This window comes from Pinus tabuliformis, chromosome J (genome assembly GCF_031772625.1).
Source record: "Pinus tabuliformis cultivar Carrire ecotype Pingquan chromosome J, CPIR1, whole genome shotgun sequence".
Classification (NCBI taxonomy): domain Eukaryota; kingdom Viridiplantae; phylum Streptophyta; class Pinopsida; order Pinales; family Pinaceae; genus Pinus; species Pinus tabuliformis.
In genome coordinates, this window is record NC_142295.1 from 349,366,173 (window position 1) to 349,389,236 (window position 23,064).

The 23,064-nt window shown below is 37.2% G+C and overlaps 1 protein-coding gene across 1 annotated transcript in view; it reads right to left on the reverse strand.

The window, feature by feature from the left end:
* Positions 1 to 360: 360 nt before the first annotated feature.
* The window catches only part of LOC149227209 (heat shock 70 kDa protein 17-like), a 36,808-nt gene continuing 14,104 nt past the window's right edge, over positions 361 to 23,064 (reverse strand). The window contains exons 3-14 of the mRNA XM_089377711.1: positions 21,037 to 21,196; positions 20,383 to 20,628; positions 20,103 to 20,239; positions 19,583 to 19,925; positions 19,253 to 19,414; positions 17,752 to 17,826; positions 17,447 to 17,547; positions 17,267 to 17,336; positions 2,084 to 2,140; positions 1,884 to 1,945; positions 1,001 to 1,073; positions 361 to 905 (exon numbers count right to left, since the gene is read on the reverse strand). Coding sequence (XP_089233837.1) covers positions 633 to 905; positions 1,001 to 1,073; positions 1,884 to 1,945; positions 2,084 to 2,140; positions 17,267 to 17,336; positions 17,447 to 17,547; positions 17,752 to 17,826; positions 19,253 to 19,414; positions 19,583 to 19,925; positions 20,103 to 20,239; positions 20,383 to 20,628; positions 21,037 to 21,196 — 1,759 coding nt within the window. The 3' untranslated portion in view covers positions 361 to 632. The remainder of the gene's footprint in view (positions 906 to 1,000; positions 1,074 to 1,883; positions 1,946 to 2,083; positions 2,141 to 17,266; positions 17,337 to 17,446; positions 17,548 to 17,751; positions 17,827 to 19,252; positions 19,415 to 19,582; positions 19,926 to 20,102; positions 20,240 to 20,382; positions 20,629 to 21,036; positions 21,197 to 23,064) is intronic.

The following is a 23,064-nucleotide window of genomic DNA, read 5'->3' on the forward strand; positions in this document are numbered from 1 at the left end:
GTTGAAAAATAAATATCCAATTATGATTTATTAGAGTAAAAATGCAGTGTTCTTAAATGAAAGCTGCAAGAAAGGATATTATAGTGAGGTCGTCACCATTTAATCGAAAAATAAATATCCAATTATGATTTATTAGAGTAAAAATGCAGTGTTCTTAAATGAAAGCTGCAAGAAGGGATATTATAGTGAGGTCGTCAACCATTTATTCGCTGATAATAATTAGCAGGTGCCATTTGTGCTCTACTTTTTTGGCAAAAAAAAGTTATGTCTCACTATTGATAAAATGAAACTACGATTTCAATGCTGCAAATCTAACTGTTTTTTTTAAATGCATGGGGGGGGATTTTTTTTCCCTGAAAATATAATCAGAAATGTTATAAATGTTTGACCAGTATTAGTGACCAAAAGACTGGTCTTGCTTTCGAATATTGTACGTTTACAAAAGAGACCATTTGTGGGTTACATAGGATGCATCCCACTGCCTACTGCCGGAATGTAAGACAGGAAAAAATGATGTTTATCAAAATCGACGGTGACATGAGCCCTGCCAAACACTTTCTGTACATTCACTAACAATTTTTGCACCCTAATTGTATGTAGGTCTTGCATATTTTTGAAATTTCTTGCTCCTTTCATAGTTCATCAAAAGGTTCCTCGTTGGCATCTTGTTCGCCATTTGATCCCTCTGAGTATCCTTCAGATTCACTTGGTTCATGTATCTTTTCTCCCTGTGAGTGTCCTTCAGATTCACTTGGTTCACGTGTCGTTTCTCCAGCAGCTTCGTTATCTGTGCTGTTGCTGGAAGTGGATCTGCCATCATCTTGGTTGTCAGCCTTGACAGAGTCATTTTTTGGAGGTTTTTCAACCTTTGGCTTTGGCCTAGGGATCTTGCTGATCTTAAGCACCTATGCCACAAGGAGTAAAGTGAATCGATTTAATCATTATATTGGTCAATGCTGCTGTAACAGGACACTTGGGAAATGAATTACACGGCATTTACCTTCTCTTGAAGCTTTCCAACTTTTCCATATACTTCATCAGATGTGAAGATGGGAACCATGTATCCTGGAGTTCTGCAACAGAAACCATATTTTAAAATACAGAGTGTCACATTATCTATATGTACAGATCACCTAGGATTGAAGAAAAGCAGCTTTATCTGGAAAATTTGTAGGACAATAAGTGTAGGTCAAGCCAATAGAATAATTAAACACATCAAGCTTGAAACTATCTAAAAAGACGCAAAAACAGAAACGTTACAAAATAGCAAACCTAAGTTTATCTAAAGGCTGCACAAAATAGAATGCAGTGTAGAGATGATGGCATATACTACGTAAATAAACAAGCTGCAAGAGAGCATCTGGAATATTTACGCCCTTGATCCTAGATCCCCTCATTCACCGTCACCAAGAAAAGTATTTGGTGGCCTAATACGCTAAGAATGTAACAGTATGTTTGAAATAACCACTCGTGTCCTTCGGGCATCTACTGGCCTTGCAAACAGCGCAAGCTTTGCTCAACAATAATATAGTATTACTTCTTAGAAATTATTTCCTCCAAAAGCAACTGCGACCATATACACATGCCCAGAAGTTGAAGCCCCTTGGCCAACTACTTGAAAAAGTAAACAGTTGAAACTAAATTGGAAACAACTACCACTGATGTTCGAGGAGCATGTACTGGCCTTGCAAACAATGCAAGTTTTGCTCAGCAAGATTATTCCCTCAAAATGCAACTGCAACTATATAAATGCCCAAAAGCTGAAGCCTTCTAGCCAACTGGTTATAAAAAAAGAACAGTTAAAACTAAATTGGAAACAAATACCACTAATAACTCAAAGTGAAAATTATAAATTCCCCTTATATGACGGTTAGGGACCTTACTTGGCCTGTTTAGCTTCATTCTCATCAAGCCATTTCTTTATCTTATGCACTTCATCCAAAATCTGAAACAAATGCCCAATTTTTTGTCAATGTTTTTATAATCTCAGGTCAGACCTCCAAGACAGTACTTAAAAAACATTGCCCATCTTGAGAAACATTTCTAAGGAAAAATAAAGTAAATACAAAGCTATTAAGCGTACCTCATTATTATACGATGGGGCAATCCAAGGTTTGGTTTTCTCCCATTCACCTAATGTCTGCAAAATTTATAAGCTAATCAACATTGTGTCTGCATATTATACATGGCATGACTAGATTCATAATATGTGCATTAAATTTACGGTCTATCGTAATAGCAACTCGAAGGAACACATGGATATTTTAATAGAGACAAATCAGTGTTTATATTTACACACCCAACTAAGAGTTTTGATATTTAAATATCCCAAAACATACCGAGTAAAATGGTTCAGACTCCAGAGTGTACATTTTTTTCTTTTGAATAATTTAACTATTGAATCTAAAGGAACCAAGCATATCTCTCAATAAATACATAAGAATTCCGATATTAACTTTTTTGGAAGGGAAGGAAGATCTATATTACAATCTCCATGGATATACAAAATGTTATGTGACAGCCAATCATGACTGTTCTAGCAGTCCTAAATCTAGTCATATTACCTATAACCATGCCCTTATATAATGTTATCGGGTTGTTCTTCACCCCGCTCATCCCCGCCTTCGTTAAGGAATGTGGTGAAGGGGTCCAGTCCTCCGACTGCAAGAGCTGCAACAGAAGTTTGTTACCAGGTCGTTCTACACCCAGCACATCCCCACCTTCCATAAGGAATGTGGTGAAAGGGTCCAGTCTTTTTGTTTGATCTCAGTTCAAAACTCCAGGTAGCTTTCTGGCTGTAAAAAACTAGAATCCCTACAAACAGCACAGATTTCTCCTGATTTTTCTTGAGAAAGCTGTGAATATTTTAGGAAAAAGCCCAGAACTGCTGCTTCAATGGCTTCCAGCCAAGTTATTTAACAGTTACAGCCTGGCTCTCAGAACTGGGCTAATAAGTTAGCAGTATCCTTCTGTGCAAAGGGCTTTTCATTGCTTATTTCAAAAATCTGAAGGATCGATCTTGAGTTCTGGAAGAAGGCCCATGGTTTTTGGGCAGAGATGGAGTTTTCTAGAAATGATAGTTTCCAGCTTTTAATCCTAAACCAAGTCAATCTCCATGACCCCTATGTGGTTAAAAGTCAAGATTTCAGAATTTTCCGGTGCATATCTGGAACAGGGAGGTCTTGGAGGCAATTAATAATTCTCTGAGAAAGTTCAACTGTTCAAACTTTGTATAACAGTTAGATCCATGACATCATAATGCTCTATGCCAAGTTTTGTGATAGCGGATCTAAGCAAAGGTCTCTCAGATAGAATAACTCTAGAGTGCATCAAGACCAACCTCTATAATGTGAAAACACAGATTTTAGATGCAGGTTTTGTCAAGAATCAGGCCACTTCATCGTTGCCTCTCCAAATATGCTGCAACAGGAGCACTTTTTGAAAGGAAGAAAATGTAGACATTAATTGTTTACTACAAGAATCTGGAGGACAGAACTTAAGTTTTGGAAGAAGGCCAACGGTTTTCGGGCAGAGCTGGAGTTTTCTGGAAATTGTAGTTTCCAGCTTTTCGTTATATTGACTAAGTCTCCACAACCGCAGAGTGGTTGTGTCATGGATCTAGGGCAATCATTTTTTGTCTTAAGGCAAGCCGCTAGGGCTAGTTGACAAGGTTGAATTGAATCAGGGCATCCTTTGGATAAACATTGGAGCTTGTTTGGCTTGAATTCTTCTTAGTTGATCGTTTTCACTCACAATCTAGCATTTTCCATGGTTGAATTTGCCCTAGTAGGATTGACATCATCCTCCCTAAGTAGTTTGTGCACCAGAAAAACTCTAATCTTAGCTAGAGCTTCAACTTAGGGCTTAAATTGAAGGTTTTCCTACTCTTTTTGTTGATTAAACCATTTGAAATCCTTTTGCTTGGTGCTTGTATGCCTAGGTATTCCATTGTTGATCTATAACTTGAAAGTTGAAACCCTAGGTGACACGTACCTCCTTTAGGGCTTAGTATATGATACGTTGCTCCTACACAAAAGAATTGTGTCCTTGTCCACTTAAGAAGTATCTTTACTTAGCCTTTTATTTACATCACCTTGAGCCATCTAGCTTAGAATATCCTTTAGGTGAATACTGAGAAGCCTTCCTAGTGGTGTTATTCCACTAAAGAGAAATAGGAGGATTACTGAGGTGACCGTGGCATTCCACCTCATTGTTGCAACAAGGTCTGGCCTTTGCTTCGTGAGGCCTCTCACAAGGCCTGCTAGATTTTGAGGCAATAGTTACCTTGTACATTAGGTCCTCCTAGCATCCTATCATTAAGGGCTTATAAAGGCAATCAAACACACTTGCTAATTTCTGTAGCCATGGGCAATTGATTGTGAATCATAGCAAGATTGAAGTCATGGTATTCAATGCACCTAAAAATGTTATTTGAGTTCTTTTTCAAAGAGAGCAAGATCAATATTACCAAATCTTCGATTAAACTATGGGTCTAATTCATTGGTTCCAAGTTGCTCCCAACTTCAAATTGAGGCCGGTTGCCCAAACCTTGACTTAGCAAGGGATGGGAATCTCTTTCCATGCTTGAGATCTTCCACTCAAGTTTTCAAGACATTTTGGCTAAGATGCATCTTTTCAACATGGCCATCAAGTCGCTTATTCTCTATTGGGGATGAAAGTTAGGATCCTAGTCTATTGATTATTGATTGGGCTCACAAAGAGTGTGTAGTCGTTGTTGTAGATGATCAAATGTGAGAAGATAGTGTTGACAATTATAGCTCAGAAAGGATCTTCTGCACATGTTTGGTATGCACATGCTAGAAGACATTTGAGACACGATTTGAAAAAGGTTAATTTTGAAAAGTAATTATATTTTTTAATTCAATCTAGTTTTAAAAAAAATCGAGGTATTATATTTAGCAGTTGAGTCTAAAATCGTATTCCATGCATGACTTGAAACGAGAAATCCTAAAAAAGATTCTCCACTAAAACTATAAGGCAAGGTAAGGTACAGGATTATTACACACGAGTAGTTGAGCGATGGAGAAAAGGCAATCTCGAGCAATACATAGTAATAAACAGTAGTCCGTATAGTTCCATACAATCGTACGAACATGTTTGTATATTCATACAGACATGTTTGTACAATTGTATGGACAGACCATACAAGTTGTCCTGCAGGTTGTACAACAACATTCTTGTTGTTTCTGGGTTTTTCAACAAGTTATACAAGCTCAGTTCAAGGCAATTTTTGGTATCTGTGCATATCTTTTTTTTGGGCAATGTGTGAAGGTTTCCTTGTATGTTTTTTTATAGAATGAAAAGTTGATTTAAAAGAGTAATTACCTATTTGTGTGAGAAATTAATTTTTATGCTTCCATTGTATTTTTCAGCCATCTATGTGATTGACGCATGCTCACATTTTTCTTTTTGTTATTGAATATTTTCAAGATTTCATTTATTTATAGAGAAGCATAGGACTTAGCCCCGAGGAAAAAACTGAGATTCAATACGCTTGGGGCTTGAGTGTTCACCAACGATCAAGCTGAGTTTTTGGCTCTCTGGAAAGGATTGGAGCTAGCGACTGAAGAAAATATTAAATCTTATGATTTTTGGTGATTCTCTAATTCAATATTATAATCAGGTAACTATGGCAAGTGAAAGGATCCCAAAACAGTCGAGAGCACGTGAGAAAAGAAATTTTCCTGTGCTACGTGTCGACTACTAAGTGGAATCACGTGAATTTTCAAAATACAACTTACCACCTTGAGACCACGCAAGAAACAGCTTTCGCCTACAAAGATCGCCTTTCTATTCTATTTAACTTTTGTGCTTGTTAGCACGCGATAACCGTTAGATCTATTGGATCTATCAATTGGACGGTTCAGACCTTTTCCTGGTTTCTTGTGAATTTATCAGGTTTTCCTCATTCTGCCAAGGTTTTAGCACTTCCGCCAAGTTTAAACTATGTCTAAGTTATATTCAAGATATCGCTAACTAAACTCTGTGGGTTCGAAATACATCTGAATTAACTCAATACACAGTGAACGAATATTTAAACGCGATAACACAAGATTATATAAAATCTAGTTTAAAGGGCCCAAACCAGAAATCAACAACATTTAGCGATATTTCGAAGGAAATTTAAAACCTCCGGGATTGACCATTCATGCGCAGAATACACAAAAATATAGAGAGACTTCAACTTTTATTGTCTAATCCTCCACAGCCAAATCCCTTTACATTAATTCAAAACTTACATAAATACTTGTACATACAACAACCAGAACCTAAATCAAAGGATCGAAACTGCCAAATCTTATCTAATCTGCAGGATACTCTCCTCGAGAATCTCAATTAAGCCTAACTACTTGAATTAATTACAAGATAATCCAAATCCCTAAATTCTAGCTCAAATCCTATCTAGAAAGCTTTGTAAAGTGACAGCTAAAGGATCCCACTCCTTTGCTTGTAAACTTTTTTTGTATTTTTGGAATAAAATTCGAAGCCTTTTGTCTTCAAGCCTCACGCTCCTACATCAGACCCCTGAGGACAAAATTCTTCATGGGTTCTTGTCCATGAGCTCTTCTACAGAATTGCCCAACTTCTATAGCATGGTATTTGTCATCCAGGTAGCATCAGCAATTGGTTGATCCTTCCATTTGACCAAATACTGAAAATCAGTGTTGTGAAAATCGCGATTTTATCGTTTTATCGCGAGTTTTATTCGAAATTATCACCGGTATTTTTTTTGCCCGATTTTTTGGAAATTATCGCAAGTTTTTCGCAATAAAATCGGAAATTATCGCGGGCAGTCAGGGCAGCAAGGTTTTATAAGGGATGCTAAATGTTTGAAATGCAAACTTTTTTGAAAGAAACAAATAATTTTTGAGTGGGGCAGCTTAATGATCAAGTCTAGGCCCTAGTATTGATATGCTATTCATGGTAATGTTAAATTCTTAAAGTAAAAGTGCCAGCATCTACATCTAGAGGGAAAGGGAAAGTTGTGGCATTTTCTCGCAAGAGGGGCAGAGGAAATCAATAGGATTAGACTTTAGTTATTTTCTTCATTTTATTGTATATGACATTATGACATGATGAGATACATTATTATATTTTTTGTTGATATTTTGACACTGAGTTGGGACTCAGGAGTCAAGACTTACTATTTAGGACATGATTCAATGTTATGTGTGATTTTAGCACTAGAAATGATATTAAACATCTTATATATTAGTTCTTTTATCATATTTGTGTCAATGTATTTATTTTATGTTGTAGATGGTTTAGATATTAAAAATTTGAAAAAAAAATGAATATTTTTCTACCAAACGATTTTTTCCCGATAATTACATTTTTTTCCGATTTTGTCCGATTTTTTCCTCGCGCTGATATTATCCCGATAACAATTAATGCAACATTGCTGAAAATACTCCTATCCTGTTATCTTCTTAATCAATCTCTTATCCACAATATTTTCTAGCTGCAATGCCTTTGTTGTAGGTAACTATTTTACCCAATCAACCTCTTATTCTTGTCCTCTGATGTATCCTCTGCATTTCCACTTTCATACCTGTACAAATCAGCAACATTGAAAATTGGAGATATTCCACTATCAAGGGGTAATTCAATTTTATAAGCATTTGCAGAAAATTTCCTCAAGACTCTACGTGGTCCAATTTTCTTAAATTTTAACTTGTTATACTCCCTTTTTGGAAATCTTTCCTTCATCGGGTGTGCTAAAACCAAATCTCCAACCTCAAAATTAACTTCTCTCTTCTTCAAGTCTGCTCTGCTCTTGTACTTTATGTTGTTATCCTGTAACTGTTGTTTTACCTGTTCATGTATTGCTTGAACCTCTTAAGCAAACTCCTCTCCTTTAGCACTTTTCATTTCAGCTTTGCCCAAGTCTCTTAATTCAGACACTCCTCTTGGGTGCTTTCCATAAGTTATATGGAATGGACACTACCTTGTACTCCTGTTAGGAGAATCATTATAAGCATATTCAGCCTGTGCCAAAATTTGATCCCACTGTTTTGGACTTCTCAGAAGATTAGCCAAGCTTTTGTTTACAACTTCAGTCTGTCCATCAGTCTGAGGATGATAAGCTGAACTGAAACTCAATTTAGTACCAAGCTTCTTCCACAATGTCCTCCAGAAATGACCAATTAATCTGGTGTCCCTGTCTGAAACAATGCTCTTAGGCAACCCATGCAATCTTACAATCTCCTTAAAAAACAGATTAGCAAAGTGAGTAGCATCACTGGTTTTATAACATGGAATAAAATGTGCCATTTTGGAAAATCTGTCAACCACAACATAAGTTGAATCATTTCCTCTTTGAGTTTTTGGTAAACCCAAAAAAAAATACATACTTACCATATCCCAAGGTCTATTTGGAATAGGTAATGGAACATACAAACCTGTGTTTTGGCTCCTTACCTTTGCATACTGACAGACTTTACAATTTTTCACATACTTCTCCACTTTAGATCTCATCTTCGGCCAGAAATAAAACTTGTTCAACTGCTTATAAGTTTTGACCGCACCAAAATGTCCTCCAAGTCCACCACTATGTTTCTCCTTGATTAAATTTTCTCTCATAGAACAATTTGGTATGCACAACTGATTTCTTTTAAACAACAATCCTTCTTGCAAGAAAAAATCCAGCCACTTACTTCTGTCTAACAAAACAGGATTTTTACAAGCTTCAAATGCCTCTTTAAAATCTAAATCTTTCTCATATAATTCCTTAAGAAAATCAAAACCCAACACTTGAATTTGACTTTCCTGAACTAAAATACTTTTTTTTCTTAAGGCATCTGCTACCTTGTTTGATTGGCCAGTTATATGTTTTAATACAAAATTAAAACTTTGAAGATATTCTACCCATTTTGCATGTTTCTGATTAAGCTTTGGTTGTTGCATAATATATTGTAATGCATGGTTGTCTGAATAAAGTATAAACTCCTTAGACATCAAGTAATGTCTCTGCTTCTTCAATCACTGTACAACTACATAAAATTCCTTATCATAAGAAGAATATTTCCTCTTTTATTCATTCAGTTTTTCACTGAAATAAGCTACAAGTTTGTCCTCCTAACTTAAAACACCGCCAATAGCTTCTCCACTAGCATCACATTTCACTTGAAAATTAAAATAGGTTTCTCATTGATCTTGCTTTTCAACAGCTGAAAGTTCCTTTCTGCTTCAACGGTCCATTGAAATGGTTGTTTATCCTTCTTTATAGTGTCAATAATAGAAGCATTGATCTTACTAAAATTCCTTATGAATTTTCTATAAAAACTAGCAAGACCATAAAAACTTCTTACCTCAAAAAAACTTTTCAGTGAAGGCCACTTTGTGATTACCTTTATCTTCTCTGGGTCCGTCTTTAATCCATCAGCAAAAACAACAAAGCCCAAATATACCAACTTTTCCTTCATGAATGAACATTTCTTTAGATTTAGCAGCAACTTTTCTTGTTGCAGCTTCTGTAAGACATAACTCAGATGTCTCATATGTTCCTCTTTAGATCTGTTGTAAACTAATAAATCATCTAGATATACTATTACAAATTTACCAATAAATTATTTCAACACTTCATTCATAAGCCTCATAAATGTACCGGAGCATTTGATAACCCAAAAGGCATTACCATCCATTCATACAATCTTTCATTTGTTTTAAAAGCAATTTTCCATTCATCACCTTCTCTAATCCTTATTTGATGATAACCACTTTTTAAATCCAGCGTTGTAAAATATCTTGCTCCACTTAAAGAATCCATCAAATCTTCAATTCTAGGTAAAGGAAATCTGTACCTAATTGTTATTTTGTTGATGGCTCTTGAATCAGTGCACATTCTCCAACCTCCATCTTTCTTTGGACTCAACATTGTTGGCACTGCACAAGGACTCAAACTCTCTCTAACCAGTCCTTTATCTAACAGTTCCTAAACCTGTTTCCTGATTTCTTCATTTTCTATGGGAGTCATCGTGTAAGCACCTTTTTTTGGTAGATTTGCCCCTAGAATCAAATCTATATGATTGATTTTTTTGATGGGTGGTAACTTATTAAGCAAATCATTTAATATGATATCGCCATAATTCTCCAGCGTCTCTTGAATTTCAATTGGAAAATCAGAAATTTTAGTGGAAGTAGTTATTACCTTGGGTTTGCAAATCAATGCAAAATTTACCTCATTCTCTTCAATCTGCTGCAAGCATTCTTTTCCACTCAACAATAGAGCCTTTGGATTAGATTTTCTTGATGCATCCTCCTCTTCCATAAGCAACACTGTATGAATAACACCATCTTTACCGAATTTGTATGTGTTATTTTTCCCATCATGCATAGCTCTTTTGTCATACTGCCAAGGTCTCCCCAGCAATATATGTGACACATCCATAGGCATCACATCACACAGAATTTTGTCTTTGTACTTGCCCAATTGCAACTCCACTTCACACTGTTCATTCACTAACAACTGATGTCCTTTTCGAAGCCACGACACCTTATAAGGTGTTGGATGTTTCTTTGTCTTTAATTTCAACTTCTCCACCACTTTTGTAGAGACCAAATTATCAATACTGCGACTATCAATTACCATTTGACAACATTTTCCTTGAACCTTCCACACAATCCTGAACAAAGTCTTTCTCTATGCTGGCTCAACAACTTCCTTTGCTGGCTTTAACAAAACTTTGTTAACTACCAAAGATTCTCTTTCTCTGGTACATTTTCTTCTTCTGCCACCTTTGCTGCTTCCTCTTCAGTCTTAGCAAAAATTACATTTCTCTGATTCGTTCCTGTGTTTTCTGGGCACTCATAGGCTCTATGTCCCAGTTTATTACATCTGTAACATCTGATTTCACTTCCTTTGCCTTTGCCTCCTCTTCCTCGGAAAAAACTCCCTCTGCCACTTGCATCACTTTCTGTGGATGTATGCTGAATCGATCTACTGCTAGCTCCATCTCTAGGTGTTGTAGATCTTCCTCTACCACCTTGACTTCCTCTTCCTCAGAAAGTACCTCTACTTCTGGCAGGTTGCTTCCTCATGAGTTTTTCTTCAGCCTTCAATACCATCTGATAAGCCTCTTCTACTGTTTTAGGAGACAGCACACTTATCTCATCTTGGATCTCCATTCTGAGACCATTTATGTATCTTGCAACCTTCTCATCTGTATCTTGAATTTGTGCAGCTCTTATGCTCACTTTGTAAAATTCCTCTATGTATTCTTTCACTGTCAAAGACCTCTGTCTAAGATTCTGCATATGTCTAAATAATGTTTGTTGATAATCACTTGGCAAAAAACTTACCTCTCAACTTTGCCACTATCCTGTTCCAATTTTTAATTGGTTGCTTACCAAGTCTTTTTCTTTCTGTCTGCACTCCATCCCACCAAAGTGCTGCATGTCCTTTCAATTTTGTGACAACAAATTTTCCTCTCTTTCCTTCTTCCATTTCTTCATAATCAAAGAATTTATCCATATCATTAATCCAGTCTATCAACTCCTCAGGGTTTAAACCTCTTGTGTAAACTGTACCCTCAAGTCTGGGTTTAGATGTGGATCCTAACACTGATTTAAAGAATCTCATTTTAGGAGTAATTTCTGCAGGTTCCTCTGCTTCTGCAGCTTCAACTTCAGGCTCACTGACATCTCCAGCATCTACATCTCCTTGATTTCCCATTTCCACTACTTCCAATCTAGCTTGCATCTATTGCATAGCTTCCAACACTTCAGCATTTGCAACTGGTCTTCCTCTTCTTTGACCACGTCTTCCTCCAACTCTGAAAGCCATGTTGGACTTCTTTCTTTGATCTTTGAGATCCTGATCAATGTCAATAAGCTGCTCTGATACCACTAATGGTGGGCTAGTTGCAAGTGTTAAGGATAATCGTTCAAAACCAGAAACGATCTCTTCTAGTTCAAGCGGGACTTCTTCTCGGGTTTCCTTTGGAATATCAGTCATCAACCTCTAATTTTAGATATTCTGCTAAAACAGCAGAACTGTTGAATTTACCCAAAATAAGGCAAACCTTCACTTTTCCCACGGAATAAAAAAGAATTAAAACTTTGGTTTATAACCTTGTTGCGTCCGTCATTCCACAAACCTTTATTGCATTAATTCTTCGCCCTCGATCTCAACACTCAATCCCACGGTTATCACTTTCCCCGCTCGCACACTAGTCGGATGATCTCCGTCGTTGATCAATCCCGCTTAATCCAACGGTTGACGCGTAATCTTGCGTGGGGTCCTGCGCGATGTTTCATCAGCCGAGAGCACATGAGAAAAGCAGTTTTCCAATGCTACGCGTTGGCCGCTATGTGGAATCGCGTAAATTTTCAAAATACAACTTACCACCTTGAGACCGCGCAAGAAACAACTTTCGCCTACAAAGACCGTCTTTCTATTTTATTTAACTTCTGCGCTTGTTAGCACACGATAACTATTAGATCTATTGGATCTCTCGATCGGACGGTTCAAACTTTTTCCTGGGTTTCTTGCGAATTTATCAGGTTTTCCTCATTTCGCCAAGGTTTTAGCGCTTCCGCCAAGTTTAAAGTATGTCTAAGTTATATTCAGGATTTCGCTAACTAAACTCTGTGGGTTCGAAATACATTCGAATTAACTCAATACACAATGAACAAAGATTTAAATGTGATAACACAAGATTATATAAAATCTAGTTTAAAGGGCCCAAACTGGAAATCAACAACATTCAGCAATATTTCAAAGGAAATTTAAAACCTCTAGGATTGACCGTTCATGCACAGAATACACAAAAATACAGAGAGACTTCAAATTTAATCGTTTAATCCTCCACAGCCAAATCCCTTTACATTGATAATTCAAAACTTACATAAATACTTGTACATACAACAACCAGATCCTAAATCAAAGGATCGAAACTGCCTAATCCTATCTAATCTGCAGGATATTATCCTCGAGAATCTCAACTAAACCTAACTACTTGAATTAATTACAAGATAATCCAAATCCCTGAATTCTAGCTAAAATCCTATCTAGAAAGCTTTGTAAAGTGACAGTTAAAGGATCCCACTCCTTTGCTTGTAAACTTTTTTTGTATTTTTTGGAATAAAATTCGATGCCTTTTGTCTTCAAGCCTCATGCTCCTACATCACACTCCATTGCCATGACCCCTCCATTTAGCAAACACAAAAAATTTGAGAGCCCCATTGGCCTTTTCAACATAAGAATATATGAGGCAACTAGAATCCGGGAGCGTTTGTGGAGAATAAAGAATTTTGGCCGCCGTCTGTCAGAGGTTTTCAAGGTTCAGCGACTGGCATTTAATCCTCCGTCCCGCATGGCACCCCCTCTGTGCTCCTGCTCCAATTGCATACGCAGATGGCATATCATCCTTGTGTATCAATTGTATATGTGTCCAAAAAATCACTTAAACAACATCAGAATTTGTGCCTTTAAAGGACTGAGACTATCACCTCCGCAACTTCATTCAATACGCCTTGCATGGTCATTAATTCCTCCATCTCTGTATCCACTTGCACTTCCTGCAAGCATTTCGATGCAATTCGGGTCTGGGCGAATCAATTATACAATTAATCACAGCGAGAATGCACCTCGGTCAAGGAGGACATGACAAGCCCGGCTCCATGCTTCCAAAGGCTTATATATTGATAAGCAAGCACTTCTCAATCATATCAAGGAAAATGAGTAAGGGAGGGTGTAGTACCAGAGATAATTTGGCAATTAGAGCTACCTTCTGCGCGTTGAGTGGAACGAGTCAAGTTTTCTCAAGGTGCAGTCTTCCCATGGGGATTGGTTCTTCTTCCCATGATTTTGTACAGGTGGATGTGGATTCTTTCTTGGACAGGATTCTTGAAGCCATGGCAGGCCTTTCGAGCGCTTTCAATCAGCAGAATGAGGCAGATGAGAAAGCTCAGAAATATTTACAGGCTGTTATCAATATCAAGCTGGAGTTAATCAAATGAAAATGGACCGCTCCCAACATGAAATTCGAACTGAACTTGCAGTAATGAATTGCAAAATGGTTGAATTGGAAGAATATTATGAGACAGGAGTCCACTTGGCAATAGCTGAGGTCGAAACCAGGGAATGCTCCACACGGAAATAAATGAAGCAGGTCCCGGGCCCAAGCAGAGCATGTTTTGAGTTTGACTAACAAAAATGTTTGGAAAAAATATGGAACAACAGTCCCATCTTCAGTTAGCTGAATTCTGTTTAATTTTGTCTAATGCACTGTAAATTTTGTCAGTTTCATGGAGTCTTCTATAGAGAATATAATAGGCATATTTTTAGTATGGCAGAAAAAAATGCCACAAGAATAGGCTCCATTTGTTTTGGACTTCTGAAGGTAAAATTATCATGGATTTGGATGAAGTATGTAAAGGCTCTGGCCCAAAAATTAACATTTATTTTTAATAGAAAATTCCTAACCGTCCCTTCAAAAAAAGAAAATATAAAAGTATAGGACAGCAGTCACCTAGGGTTTCAAAATTTCACATGGTATCAAAGCTACTCTAATGAAAAGATCAAAGAATAGCAATTTGTGTCCAAATTAAAGATGGCATCAGCTAACCTCATGTCTTAGCACAAATTGGATGGTGCCTCTATTTTCTACCTTGGAAGGTCAAGGTTACTCTCTTGTTGGAGGAGAATGATCCAACAAAACCACAGCAGTTGGAAACCCACAACAGGGAGGAGGTAAAAGCCAAGCGGACGATCATGAATGCCAAGAAAGATCACTTGATCCCTCACATATCCGAGAAGAACACTCCTATGGAGATGTTCTATGCACTTGTAAGCCTCTACCAAATCTGACATAGATATCATTATCCTAACGTAATGAAGATCACACAAATTCGTGATAAACTTGCAGCAGTTGAGGAAGATGCCAAGTTGGTGAGCATGGCATTTATGGGATTCCCAGTTTCATGAGAACCATTTGTCCAATGTGCTTGCACTCACAAGAAACTTCCCAATTTTGAAAGACTGGGACGATTGTATCCAGCAGGAGACTGGGACGGAGTCAAAGGCCAGCAAGAAGATTCTGTCAGGAGACCTTGATGGTTCACACAGACGTCGAGGGATGCTCAAGAGTACGTTGAGGATCCTAAGAGCACATTCACATAAAACAGGCCTTCAAAGAAGTTTCCCAGCCACATGGCATTGATGGGCAAAAACATCGATTCCGAGCACCCTAGTTTTCTGGAGGCATCAGACCAACAGGTTTTATGGGGATGCCATCATGGAAGAGTACACCTCCATCATGAAGAATATTGTTTTGGGGCATAGTGCCAAGACCAAAGGGAAAATCAGTTGAGTTACGAGATCATGCACGCCGCAAATGGCAACATTGAGAAGTCAAGGCCAGGTTTGTGGCAAGAGGTTGTTCCAAAAAGAGGGAGTGATCTATGATGAGACTTTTGCTCCAATCGCCAAGTACACTTCCATTAGAGTTATTATGTCTAGTGTCACAATCATGGGATCTGAAACTAAAACAACACCTTTAGGGACGTGAAGACAACCTTCCTTAATGGGATCAATGAGAAAGAAGTGTATATAGAACAACCTCAAGGCTTTGAGGTACATGGGAAGGAGTCCCGTGTTTGCAAGCATAAGAAGGCCTTACATGGACTCAAGCAAGCACCAAGAGCATGTTATTCTAGGATAGGTGCATACTTGATAGTATGCACATCCCCAAAAGTGAAGCAGATCAAACTTTATGCTTTATATTTGTTGGGACTCGTCTACTTATTTTGGTGATGTATGCAGATGACTTGTTTCTTATAGATGCCAAGAAGCTCATTGCAGAGTGCAAAGCAAATATGGCAACTGCGTTCGAGATGAACAACATTGGCATGATACAATACTTCTTGGGTTTAGAGGTTTGGCAGAAACCAAGGGAGATATTCCTTAGGCAAGGTAAGTATAAAGTTGAGATCCAAAAGGGATTTCAGATGGGGATTGTAAACCTACGGCCACACACATGATCACCAATCTAAAGGAGCTGACAACATTGATCCCACATTGTATAGGCATCTAATAGGTTCTTTGATGTATTTTGTCAATACCAGACCACATATATGTTTTGCAGTGAACACCTTGAGTCAGTTCATGGTGGAGACAACACAGCAGCATTGGGTAGCAGCAAAATATGTGCTCAGGTATTTAAGGAGCAAAGTGGAGTATGGCCTGAGGTATCTTGGAGATGGTGAGGTAAAGTTACAAGGGTATACAAACTCAGATTGAGCAAGCAATGCAGCAGGCAAGAATAGCATCTCAAGGTCTTGTTTTAATTTTGAATTAGCAATAATATCCCAATTCTTCAGGATGCAAACTTCCGTGACACTTAACTCAGTAGAGGCAAAGTACATCGCAGCTAGTACAGCAAGTTATTTGGGCATTTGGATTTGTAAGTTACCTGAGGACTTTTTTGATCAAGAGATAGATCCAACAATGATCTACTATGTTAATCAAAGTTGTATCAAACTCTCTGAAAAAACATAGTTTCGTGACATGTCCAAGCACATAGATATCAGGTATTACTTCATTCGAGACACAATTCAAAAAAGAGCACTGAAGCTCCAGTATGTATTCACAAATTAGTAGGTTGTTGATATTCTGACCGAGCCCTTGGCAAAAGGGAAGTTTGTGGCATTCAGAGACAAACTTAAGAGGGAGTATGTTGAGAATTATAGCTCGGATAGGAACTTCTGCACATGTTCAGTGTGCACATACGAGAAGTAGTTTGATATATTTTTTGAAAAAGTTATTTTCAAAATGTAATTTTCAAAATGTAATAATGTTTTTAAAATTTTGGTAAACATTATTGTGGATAGCTATATACCATCCATGTATATTCTTTGAGGATCATCAGTATACAGGCCATGCAATATCAAAGAAATACTTTTGAAAAGATCAAATATTAGCAACAAGAAGCTAGAAATTTGTAATGTTTAAACAAAGTAATCAGAGCATTTGGAAAATATATTCAAAAAATATTCTCCATCAAAAAATGCTTTTACCAAGAAATAATTTACAATCATCTCTTTAAAGAAATGCTTTCACGAAATATATTGAAGGAAATTGTTCTGAAGTTCCATAAAATGAGATTCAATGTGACTATAATAGACATTGAAGGCAGGAGAACACTGCATATAGACATGAAGATAACAACTTTTCAGCTAATTCACATCTGTGTATAGCACTTCATACACAAAACTAAAGCAGAAAGAGTATCTACGATCCTACCTTATGCAATCCATCAAGATATTCCCGAACATATTTACCCGCTACAGGTCGAGCACTCAGTTCCTTCAATCTGTGGAAAGCTGTCATGTCAGTTGTATTTTTTTATTTCAAATTAATTACAATGCAAATTAACAAGAACATCTATTATGAACTTGAATGCTAATGAGCTTAGGAACTGACCTGAAAAATATTTCCTCTCCAGTTGTTTTCAGTGAATCAAGGTGTTTTTCAAATTCATCTGCAGAAGCATCCTCTCCATCCATGTACAACCATTCTTGAGCCTGCAGAATGGAATAGCTAAGTAAATCTACCATATATTAAAGCTCCAACAAAGAAGGCATAAACTTGCTGTGCCATATCCTAAAGACCCAACACAGAAAACATAAACTTGTTCTGCCATATCCTGAAGCCCTAACAAAGATCATATAAACTTGTTCTATTCAATGTACAGCTATAGACCAAGAACCTCATATAACAGAACTTGCCTCGTCAAGTTTGTCTTTGAAGGAGCTACGCTGTTCTTGAGTTGAGACTTTCTCAATGTCCTCAGATGAGTCCAACTGTGACAAGGAAATACACTATAATATCAAAATTAAAAGCTCAAGACACCTGGCTAGTTCAAAGAAAAATGTTTAAGATTTAAGAAACCCTGAAGAACATTCATATAAGAAAACAACAAAATAATGCAATCCTAGGAGTTCATGCAAGAAGAAAATCCTGTCTCTCCCTCTATCTATCTAAACCAATGTTACCGGACTCGGCTTGGGAAAATATCAAGACATAAGAGTTGAGAGTTTGACTTATCAGGAAAAAACTAGACAAGTACAAAAATTTAAGGCACAGCATTTAAATTTTATAGGCTGGTTGAAAAATCATACTCAGGTGGACCGAGTTTGTGTCACAAATACAGACATGGGTCAATCTCATCCACAGCCAGAATCAAACTCAGTCAATGTATGACCCAAGTCATTTTGACTCATTTGGCTTGCGAGTAGAATCCAACTAAGATACTCATAAGTCTGGTAACACAGACATACACGCACACAAAATGTTTCCTTGTACCATCCATTATGTCAGTTGTAAAGGCTTGGTTGAAAGGGAATAATGAATCTTATAAATCTGATCCATCAGAATTGAATTATAAAGATGATAGCACACACTCTTAAAACATGAATGTGAGCATCCATGAGGCAAAGATACATGGCATAAAGCACTCAAGAGCTAGAAAAACCCAAATTTGGCATTTGAAAAGGCTGATGTTAAAATCTATAATAAAATTAGAGCTATTAATCATCAGTTACACCTGATCAAACCAAGTTTGCTTGGGAGTGGGAGTGGAAGCAAGAAGCGGCAAGCAGGAACGACATTTTTAAAAGCTCCCAGGTCAGGAGCGAATTGGGAGCGAATTTTATATAATATATATTTTGATGCATATATGTCAACAAAAGTATGTAGAATGATGAATTAGTTATAAAAAACATGGATCATCTAGTAGTTAAAATCTTCATCAACCACAGGTCCACAAGTTACAAGTTTTCATTTATGCAGCATGTAAGGGTGCACATAACCAAAATAGCATCGAGTGCAATCCATCTCTGAACCAAAAATACATGAACAATCATTACCATAAATTGCATATCAAAACTAGGGCCATAGGCTTGATAATTAGGCTGCCCCACTCAAAAAACCTTGTTTCTTTGAAAAAAAATGAGTTTGGAATGTTTTTGCAAAAAAAATTGTGAAAAAGTTAGGGAGCGAATATTTTTTTAGGGAACGCACTTCGGGAATGGATTCGAGGGGGGAGAGGGCGCTCCCCCGCAACCCTGGATCAAACTACAGAGCACGGAATTCTTATCAACAGGAAATATCTACCAGAACTAATAATCAACCAAATGTGTTAATTTACTGTGTAGTATTTGAAAACTGGTAAAGAACATTTATTAAAAAAAGAAATTCAAAGATAATCACACATCCCCTGATAAAAACCTTTTCTTTAGTAGAATAGATGTATTCCTCGAGGCTATTTTTAAGTTCAGCTGTCCTTTTCCTCTCTGCATCTTTCTGATTCAGATCAGAAAGCCTAACTCCAGCTTCTGCAAGTGATTCTTTAGAGAGGGCTCTTCCAGGACCATCAGTAACATCCATTACCTGCATTCAGAAACTCAAACTAATCAAGAGCTGTTAAATGTTCAATACACATTTAAAACAGCCATCACAGCAAATATCTGGGCTTGGATCAATAATGTCAGAACAACTTGCTAAGTTATATTCAAAGGGAAGAAACTAACGTAAAAACTGGATTGCCCAATCACCAACCTTGAGAGGAACTCTAAAAGTTCTTTTTCTCAACTTCTTTTCAGTTATGGGCTTTGAATCTTGAGTTACATTTTCAGGAGTTGTAGCATTATTCTCAAATCCCTCGCCACTTAAGTTGCCTTCTTCCTTTTCACTAGAGCTGGTTGGACTTGTACTTGATTCAGATGATGCATTTGACAAAGTTGAGGTTGAATTTTCAGCTGTTAAATTCTTCACTGGAACATCAACCCATTCTGAAATTTCTATTACAGTCTCAGCACGATCAAATGATACCACACCACTTCTGCTCAGGGAAAAGTGTAAGTTTGTCTTTATCGGTGCAGAGAGGTTTCGTGTTGCATACCTGAGAAGATTTTACAAAGTATTAGTAATAATCTTGATTTGTGCCAGTTGTACAAAAAAATAAGGCATATTGTGGAAAATATGAAAGAAAATGTCAGTTCTTTCGTAGAAACACAAGGATAATGTTAATGCAGAAACTCTACTAAACAAAGCATCATATCAGGGACCTTTATCTTACTTTGTGTAGGTATCAGTTAAGCCTGAAACATGGTAAGTTGCAATTTTGCCAGAGGAAATCCCTGGTGGTAGTATATCAGAAGGATCATATTGAAGTGAAACTTCAAAGTCCTTGCTATACTTTACAGACTTGAATGCCTGACATTGTGAACTTCGTCAGCATATCCATGTTAGCACTGAATCAATAAAAGGAATATCCAGCACCAAAGCTAAACTTGGACTGGGTACTATACAATTCATTTTTCCATAAAACCACAAGCTAAAACAAATAGCATGCCTACCTTGCTCGGAAGCTTCTTCATCCGTGGGATAAGTACTTGTTGATTACTTTCTTCATTATCTAGATCAGGACTATTCAATTCGAGTATGATACCATATGTTGCACCATCAATCATTCCTAGCTTGCGGGTTAGCTTGATTCCATCACTCAAATTTGCAGCATGAAGTGCTGATCCGAGCACTACAGCTTCATCAGCATCAAGATGCTTATCTAAGTCTTTTCTGCCAAGAAATTCTTGGAGCAATGCCTGGAAGAGAATTGATATTACTATCAGTTATTTTGCATATTAAGGACACTGCTACAGCAAAATGCACTTTCTAAACTTGTTCAAAAACACATTATTTCTATAAAATGCCAATTAAGAACTTTTAGTTATTTAATTTTCTATTGCTAAAGATTTATTTCTTTTCTCAACATTAGCTCTTCAAAAATATTGCATCTTTGGCATGACAACCAGAAAAGAAATTCATTCAGAAGTTGAAAAATTATTTTATCCAGATTGACAAGTCACCAATCGCAATTTCAAGCACCACTTCATTTGCTCATAAACAAATGCAATTTTTAATAACTATCTTCAAAGGGCATCCACAAAGTGATTGAAATTCTCAAAAACTTTATATAAATGCTGTAAATATTGATGGCTATAGCACTTAACCTGCAATTTCGGCATGCGAGTCGCTCCACCTATCAACTCTACAGCATAAAGGTCTTCCACCTTCAAGCCAGAATGCTTAAGAATTTCCTTTACAGGCAAAAGCGCCTCCTCAAACAGATCCCCACAAAGCTCTTCAAATTTCTGCCGCGTTATGGTACTCCTAAAACATATGGTTGCAAGGGATGTTACAAACACACATAATATTTTCATTAGAAAACAAAGCAATAGTTCAAAACAGAGATGTAAAATCACAGGTATTTCTGTTATTATCTGCAATTGACCTTCTCGAATTGCTAACTAAATTATAAAGTCTTCATGGCATTACTGACACATAAACAAAGTAAACATATAAATAAAATGACTAGACATAAAGTAGACAATCTCATATGCAAAATTAGTTGGACTGTTGACTAATGAGATCAATAATACAATTTAAAATCATACATCCATCTTAACCCCAGATCTATTAAGCAGTGATAGCTTGCTGCTTAGAAGACCCAGGGTAAAGTTGATATATGTTATTTTTCATTTTTTAGTTATTTTTATAAGTGACGGTATTTAACAAGAGAATAGCTCTTTCCCTTTATTGTTTTTTTGACAACAGACATCGGAGTTCAAAAAAATTTCCATTTATTTTATTAGCATTGCACCAAATGTTCCATCACAGGCAGTACGAGAACCATGTTTCTCTTGGTGCAATTATATCTCTGTATATTGAAAAGGAATTACAACCTTAACAACATATATAAGATTAACTAAGCCACATGAGGGTGGTTTCAAAGAGCCAAGCAAAATATCCATTAATTGATGCCAAGTGGTAACCTTAGTAAAGAGGTTCAGAGAACTGATATAGCTGATACATACACAAACATGTTGCCATAAGAAATCCATCATGCATTCACTTCCCTAGATTTAATGATAATCCATGCCACATGGTTTGCCGAACTTCAACCTTGTGATTCAAAATTTGACAAACCTAAAAAAATTGTGAGGTTCATCAAACTCCATGGCCATTGACTAACTCCACGGCCCAAGCTCGTTACCTCATGTCACAACTTAAGCTCGTAATCTATCTTTGCAGGTTCTATGTCCATTATAACATTTTTATGTTCATGGATGTTCATTTCTTACTATTTTATGTTATATCTCATTTTAAAGTTCATATATATATAGGGAGAGGGGGGGGGTTAAGATAAGCTAAATTTATTAATGTCCAACAAATGACCACAAAAGTAGGTGAATGGCACTGAAGAAGTGTACAATAAGAATGAATCCAATGTGGCAATGCAAGTGCAGCTCCTAGATCATGCTGAAAATAACATAAAGATTGAAAGAAAGAAATTGTAGTGTTGTCACAACATGCATATAAAAGACCATGGCACAATACAAAATAATCAATAGCCTGCCAAGAAAGAATGAGTGGGGTAGGAAGATCTGACAATGGAGCTAAAGATGTCAAGGGCTCTTGAGTTTGATGGTTGATGGCAAGGGAGGTGAATTGGGCACTATGGTAGGAAGATCTGACGATGGAGCTAAAGATGTCAAGGGCTCTTGAGTTTGATGGTTGATGGCAAGGGAGGTGAATTGGGCACTGGTTCACTGTCGAAGCCTCTTGGAAACAATGGTGGGTCCAACCGTATGATCCTGGGGGGATGTAGTGGCGTCCTAGCATCTGAGGTTGAAAGAAAGAACTCTGAATACATCTATGGTCACTCCTATGTAACTAGGAGTTAGTCAAGCGGGTCAAAGGCACACTGTAGGAACTTGTCCCTTTGGTACTCTATGGGCTTGTGAACTAATATATGGTTCAACACGGTCAAATTGGCCTTGATGGTATATATTGATCCCCAAAGGGGGAGGTTGAAAAAGAGACACGAGATCTCACCCTTCTATTGCCTAGCACACCATGAACTTCTACCCATCACTTGTGGTTCTAATCTGATAGATACATATGAAAGTATAAATCATCCTGGTCATCCTAAGGCGAGGCATGGTGTGCAAGAACTAAGATCTATGGCTGAAAATATC